General features: G+C 53.2%; 1 protein-coding gene across 1 annotated transcript; it reads left to right on the top strand.

Moving 5' to 3' along the window:
• Positions 1-2,881: 2,881 nt before the first annotated feature.
• LOC115340944 (storkhead-box protein 1-like) lies at positions 2,882-6,162 on the top strand. The gene is made up of 2 exons (XM_041123610.1): positions 2,882-3,322; positions 6,006-6,162. Exons 1-2 carry the CDS (start codon positions 2,968-2,970, stop codon positions 6,017-6,019), a joined length of 369 nt encoding a protein of 122 aa, XP_040979544.1. The 5' UTR covers positions 2,882-2,967; the 3' UTR covers positions 6,020-6,162.
• Positions 6,163-6,504: the final 342 nt, after the last annotated feature.

Here is a 6,504-nt window from a genome sequence, read left to right as displayed (position 1 = left end):
TAGGAGTTCCACTTGACCCGCTTTCATTACTTGGCTGTAAGAAGATTGTAGGCTGTCTTCCTGCTTTTATTTCTGTTGGGAAATAACAGATCAGCTTTAGTCTGCCTATAGGTCTTGATTGCTTGGAAGAAGTCCCTTGAAGTGACAGTGAATGAAAAGGAAGGAGATACTGTTCAACCCCAAACTGGCAAGCAACAAAACATAAATAAACCAAAATAAACCAACCCCCCCAAGATTCTGAGGCAAAAAAATTCTTTGAATCAGTAATGAGATGGGACAAAAAGGGGAATAATGAATGATGAACAGTGTACTCAGTACACACTTCTTGTCCACAGCCTTTCCCCCGGCCCTTGAAACAAGGGGAGTCTCTTAACCGGGGCCTCGAGGTCCCGCTCAGGCAATCCTGGCACTGGCTTTTACGGGGGCGGCACCTAACCCCAAGCACATGGTGTATTTTGATTCGTGCCACAAGCACCGTGCTCCGTCCAGCATGTTTTGGACAAATTATAGCGTACTCTCTTTTGTTCCTTTGCCATTACGCTTGTGTGTGACATTACATTAGGTGTGTGCAAGCTGCGGCGAAGGGGTAGCGTGCCGATGGAGGGAGAGAGGGCGGGAGGGAGGGCCAGCCTGCGAGCGCAGGGGAGAGGCGTGAAGCAGCGCGAGGGAAGAGGTGATGAAAGCAGGGTGGGAGAGGATTAGCAGGCTGAGGACTAGCCTTTACAGGAGAATAAGCCAGGGATAAGGAAGATGTTGACAGCCCGCAAGTGTTACTGCAAATCCCTTGCAAGGGGAGGCAAATGACTGCGTGGCATGTTTCGCCACACCAGTTGCTTCAGAAATTAGTATTGAAAGGAAAAGGAGCTCAGCTAATGGAGGGAGCAACGCCGGTGCTGTGACTGAAGGCTGCCAGGCGTGCTGCGCTGAGCGCGCACTTTTTCCAGAGGTGGCAGGAGGATCACAGATTTGGCTAGCGCTTGGGATATGGGGGCTGCAGGCAAAATGTGGGGCCCCGGCATCTACGCGCTCAGTACGTATCTGGTGCAGAAACCTAAGAACGGTCAAAAGGCTTAATTTAGCTCCTTTGTTCTTGCAGGTAGGAACAAAAACTGAAAACCCATCCAAGCCCTTAAGTTACCTGATGACTCTGATCAGCGGTTGAGATGTCAATGTGATGTGCTCCACACAAAGGCAACACAAAGGTGAGCCCTGCCCAGGAGAACTGAAATGCAAGTATGATGGGCAAGATAAAAGGCTGATATAATGCAGAGAAGAGGAAGGCACAAGGTAAGAATAACATGAGTATGACAAGATCATGACAGTAGTTTCAACACACTAAGACTAGCTCTTTTAACAGGCAATCAATGGCTCAGGTGAACTTTGGGAAGCAGTTTGGAGGACAATGAGGATGCCGGGGAGGCCTCTTGCAAAGCTTAGGGCTAAATGACAACGTGAAAGTGCTCCTTTGAAATATTGACGGCAGCACCGTCAAAACTATTGCTGGCTCAGGCAAGGGGCACCTTGAGATCTTGCTGTGCTGGATATTTGGGAAGGGGTTAGAGACTTGTGAGCCAGCCTTAATAGGCTCTGCTCCTGGCTCAAAATGACTCACTGTGATTCTGGACAATTTATTTTACCTCTAATTTCCCCTTCGGTAGAGTTTGTTTCGTACAGCTTACCTCTTCATAAAACCCTTCGGGATGCTGGTAAATTTGACCTTCCTTGGTACAGTGCCTAGACAGCACTGGATGAAACCCAAAAAGTAGGGAGTGGGAATATCAGAGGAGCCTGACTGTTATACAGTGCCCCGAAGAAGGAAATGGATGAAACTAGATGGAGAGTGCCACAGGATTTGAATGAAGTTAGAACCGAACGGGCGATAATTTAAGGTGGCCAAAAGTGCCAAGGGATGTTGATGTGAGGGAATTCAGGAGCCACAGGTAAAACACCGTAGCTTGTGCACGGTGCAGAGTGTGGTGGCTGTTGCCTCCTCAGTTACAGCTCTTAAACCACCACCTGGCAGCATGGCCACTGCCTCTTCTCTCACTCCCCTCTCCTCTGCCTCTGCTCTTGCTCCTCTTCTCTACGGCGCAGTTTTCTTCCTTGCGTCCTTTGCCTTTCTGGTGCATTCCCACGCTTTGCTGCCCATTTCCCCAGTGCTCTGCCGGGAAGAACCTGGGTCCCTCCATTTCTGCTCGCGCCTTGCCTATTTTTGCTGAGCTCTCCCTCAAGCCTCACGGGCAGCCGGTGTGACCTGGAGCACAGAGGAGGCAAAATCTTAAACTGCTGGAAAAAAGCCCCTTGCAGTGGCTCCGCCACCATCAGATTTCGGTACCCCTGAGACACAACGCGACACAGGATTACTACAGGTGAAGAAGAAGCTTGTGGACGTTCGGATACGGCGGGGTCAGTGCCGCTCGCTAGGTGTTTTGCCTACAGCTGTGTAACCACTGGAAGAAGCAGAAATCTAACGACCGTGAGAGACTTGCTGGGATAATCTGGAAGTGGCTGGGGAGATGCCCCTGTACAGTTCCACACGGGGAAGGGGCGGGTGAGATCTCCCGAAACCGAGGAGTGCCGGGAAGCCTACTCCACCAGCCGGGGCACGCAGCGGGCTCGCTTCGTTTCTGGGGATGGTGCTCCCGTTCCCGTGCTAGGACAGGGAGGCGGGGGGGGGGCGCGGGCTTCCCGGCCGGGAGGCGGCGGCCGCTGCCCGCTGCGGGACCGGTACCCGCGGGATAACGTCCCCGCCTCGCCCGCCGTGCCGGACCGCGCCGGGGGTGTGCCGTGCCGTGCCGTGCCGGGGGTGTGCCGGGGGCGGAGCGGCCCCGGGCCGTGCCGTGTCGTGCCGTGGCGGGCCGTGCCGTGCCGTGGCGGGGGCGGAGCGCGGACAGCCGTCCGCGGGAGGCAGCGCGTCCGCGGGAAGGCATGCCCATGCCCATGCCCGGCGGCGGGCGGTGAGCGGCCATGCCGCGCAGGGCGGAGCGGTGCCTGCAGATAGCCCCGCACTCCCTGGCCATCGTCCTGGGCGCCGCGGCCGGGGGGCGGCCGGGGGGCGGCGGCGGCGGCGGCGCGGGGCCGGCGGCGGAGCTGGGCCGCCACCGCATCGGCTACGAGATCTTCGCGGACTTCAAGCGGGAGAACATGCAGCACTTCTGGGACCGGCGGGCCACGGCGGCGGTGGCCGAGACCTTCTTCCTGGGCTGGATCGACGAGCAGGTGCTGCTGGTGCAGGGCAAGGAGGAGCACCTGGAGGTGCTGCGGCAGGGCTGGGCGCGCCGCTCCCTCAAGCCCCCCAGCGGCTTCCACATCAAGTGCCTGGGTAGGTGCCGCCGGGGCCGGGGGGGGCGCGGGGGGCTCTCCGCCCCGGGCGGGGGGCGCGGCGGGGCGAGCGCGGCGGCGGCCCCGCGGAGCTGCCCCCGGAGCGCCCGCCGCCGGCGGGCTCAGGCACTGGGGGGGAAACGGTGGGGACGGGGGGGGGGATTTGCGCCCCCGAAAGCGGGTGAGTCGGGACGGGACCGGCGGCGTTACGAGGATGCGCTGCAAGTAATTGGGGTTCGCCAGAAGAGCTACAGGCGACAGCCGTGGGGTCGGGTTGGAGAGGTGCGCTCCCCCCGTCTCCTTCAGCGGGCGAGGGTAAAACCATAAGTTGTAAATTTTGGAATATACCCCTTGCAGGCTGAAATGCCGGCTGTCCTTCCGCGGCTCGCTCCCCGGGCACGCTTGTCTCCGGCGTTTCGCTACAGGGGCATCCCGCACCCTCCTGAGCTACGCGACCTTCACACAATTCAGGAATAACTGCTAACGTTTACACCCCGAGCTTTTAATTAGAGTTGTAATCAGGTCACGGAAAAGAATAATTTCTAGCATTAGAAATTTTAAAAGTTCATTTTAGCATTTTTAGGCTTGCTAAACCAATAGTTCGCTTTGTGTTTGGAGCTACTTGGTAGCTCCGACTTGTGTCACAGTATTGCTGAGAAGGTGTCTTCTATAGCGAGGAGGAGGAGATGAGGAATGAATATGTGGGCTTTCACGGTGCAAGGCAGGTGGCTTTTGGAGCAGTAAATGGCAAGTCTGTCGCGCCACGGTGGGCTGAAGATTCAAGTTACGGTGTGATCCTCCAAGGGAGTCCCGCCTGTGTGCAGTGCGGCCTAGGAAGGAGCACCTCTCTTCCTGAATTTTCTTCAGGGAAAAAAAAATAACTATCTTGGCATGGACAGCAAAAATTTTTGCAGCACTTATTTTGACACAGAAAGTCTCCCCAGAAGAAATAAGGCTTGTGGCTATTTGGTGTATGTATTGGACAGTTGTGAAGAGCAACAGACCTGAAGTTTTCCTTAGGATTTAAGGTAACTTGCAGCCTCCACAGCTTGAAACACGCAGCTTCTTTTATAGAGGGAAGACAAATTGTGAGGATTTGTTTTATTGCTGTCAAGGTCTCGTTGCTTCCCACAGCCGCTGCAGTGGTGATGGTGAGGCAAACTCTCTTTTCCCTATGTACAACTTCTATCATCTGTGTCTTATGCGGCAGGCACCTGGAACAGGTCACAGAGCTTGAGATGCTCTTTCTGCACTGAGAGTTTCAGACCCTTAAAACGGGATGCTCCCAGGCATTTCTTTTAAAAAATTATCTGAGTAAAGTTCCTGTAGAGAATGGAGCGTGAATGAATATTCAGTGTGTCTCAGTTTCCTTTTTTATAATCTTGATTTTGAGTGGTTTTAGCTGTTGCTGTCCTTCTGGAATAGGCAGTACAGAGTCTGATCACTTCTGTTCATCTGCAGTCTTGCCTCTCACACAGTTTTCAGACACTTCTCTGTCACTCACTCTTTCCTCATCAGACTTACTCAAATATTAGCATTTCTTCATGCTGAGGGGGAAGCTCAGGACAAGTTGCCCGTTTAAAAATTAGCTGATGGATCTTTTTTTCCTCATCATAGAGAAATTCCCTCTGAACCTCTGACAACAAACCAGTGTTGGAGAACAGGTGGTAAATCCTATTCTGGTGATGGAAAAGTTCTCTGCATTCTGCCAATATTTAGAGGAGGGTAAAAAGTTGATAGACAGGTAGTGGACTTGCTTTGTGGCTGTGGTTTGGATGGAACTGCTGTTCACGGCCAGCAAACAAGGTGAGAAAACCTGCATGTGCTTTCCACCCAAGGCTGTTAAATGCTTATGCCTTTACTTTTGGAACGAGGCGTAGTGGTAAGTGTGGAGATGTGGGCAGTGGTTAGTGCCAGCTGCTCAGTATAGCTCATGTGGGCTTTTTGGCTCCAGCTGAACCGAGGAGGAAGAGCTCCCGAATGGGTGTCGTCGCCTGATGGAGTGTAAGGGTCAGTGTTTGATTTTTGGGGTGTCCCTGGACCTTACCCATCGGGCAGCATTCCTCAGCCTGCTGCGCAGGAGGGCTGTTGAAGGGTGCGCTCTGACCTTGACGTTACTAAAGCCAGACGTGGAATGTAAACAGGTCTTTTGTGGCCCGTTTTAAAACACGGAAACACAACTTTTGCTAGAAGTTCGCGTTAATAAGTAAGCTCACTGCTGTGTAAATAATATGCATTCCTTGGGGGGTTATCTTTGCTGTGAATTTACAAAAGACTGGAGCCAAAAGTTTTGATTTGACTTTAAAAATAGAAAATGCCTCTCAGTATTTGATTAAAGGCTATGGCAGAAGAGCGGGGACCTGCTGGAGTCTTACTTGTTGTGCAGTGTCCTTAACTGTGGTAAATGAGATGGGAACATTGATTTTTCTTTTTTTTTTTTTTTTTTTCACTGCCTTTTTTCCACACCCAGACTGATAATTCAGGTCTTGTATCTAAGTAGATTCAGCTTGCACTTACTGTAAACTTGGGTAGTTAAAGGAGAGTCAAAGTAACGGGCCTGGCCCGTGGGCATGAGCATCTGCTTAAATGTGTGTAATTGTATTTTCAACATAATTAGGTGCCTAATGTGTAAATGGCCGTGACTTATTTAGGACCTCTCTCACACTTTATTCTCCACTTTGCAGCATTAAAGCAGTGAACAGTCCACCTACAAACAAAAAGAAAAAGTCTCCATACTTTCCAGCTTTTAAAAAAAAGTGGTGGGTATCTTGGGCTGAGAGGAAAACCTGCCTGGCTGGGAGGTGAGGAGCAGTAATATTTTACTACTGTTAATAAATAACTGATGGGGTCAAGGGGAAAAAGCGGCACAGCATTTTTGCTGAAGGTGAAGCTGCTGTTTTCTGCTGCTCTGGCCCGACCCGTAGCCCCCGCGCTGTGGTGGGAGTAGGGGGTTGCCATGGCCGGGCCTAGCGGTGAGGGGGTGCATGGGGCTGACCCGGGGGGTCTTTCTCTGCACCCCAGGACCATTGGGGTACCCAGGCAATGCTGTGGCAGACTGTGGGGTTGGTTCTTGCCTTTTCTCTTGGGTGTCTGGCTGCTTGCAGAGAGGTGGGGGTGGCTTTCTGCCCCAGCTGCCCCCGGAGGGCGGCTGGGACGGGGTAGCTGGAGGACGAGCTGCCGGCC

This window comes from Aquila chrysaetos, chromosome 1, assembly GCF_900496995.4.
Source record: "Aquila chrysaetos chrysaetos chromosome 1, bAquChr1.4, whole genome shotgun sequence".
Lineage (NCBI taxonomy): Eukaryota > Metazoa > Chordata > Aves > Accipitriformes > Accipitridae > Aquila > Aquila chrysaetos.
Note: the sequence above shows the minus strand (reverse complement) of the source record. Positions and strands in the feature narration are given on the sequence as shown.

Excerpts from the sequence above, each read along its gene's own strand:
- LOC115340944 (XM_041123610.1), top strand. The coding sequence starts at position 2,968 with ATGCCGCGCAGGGCGGAGCGGTGCCTGCAGATAGCCCCGCACTCCCTG.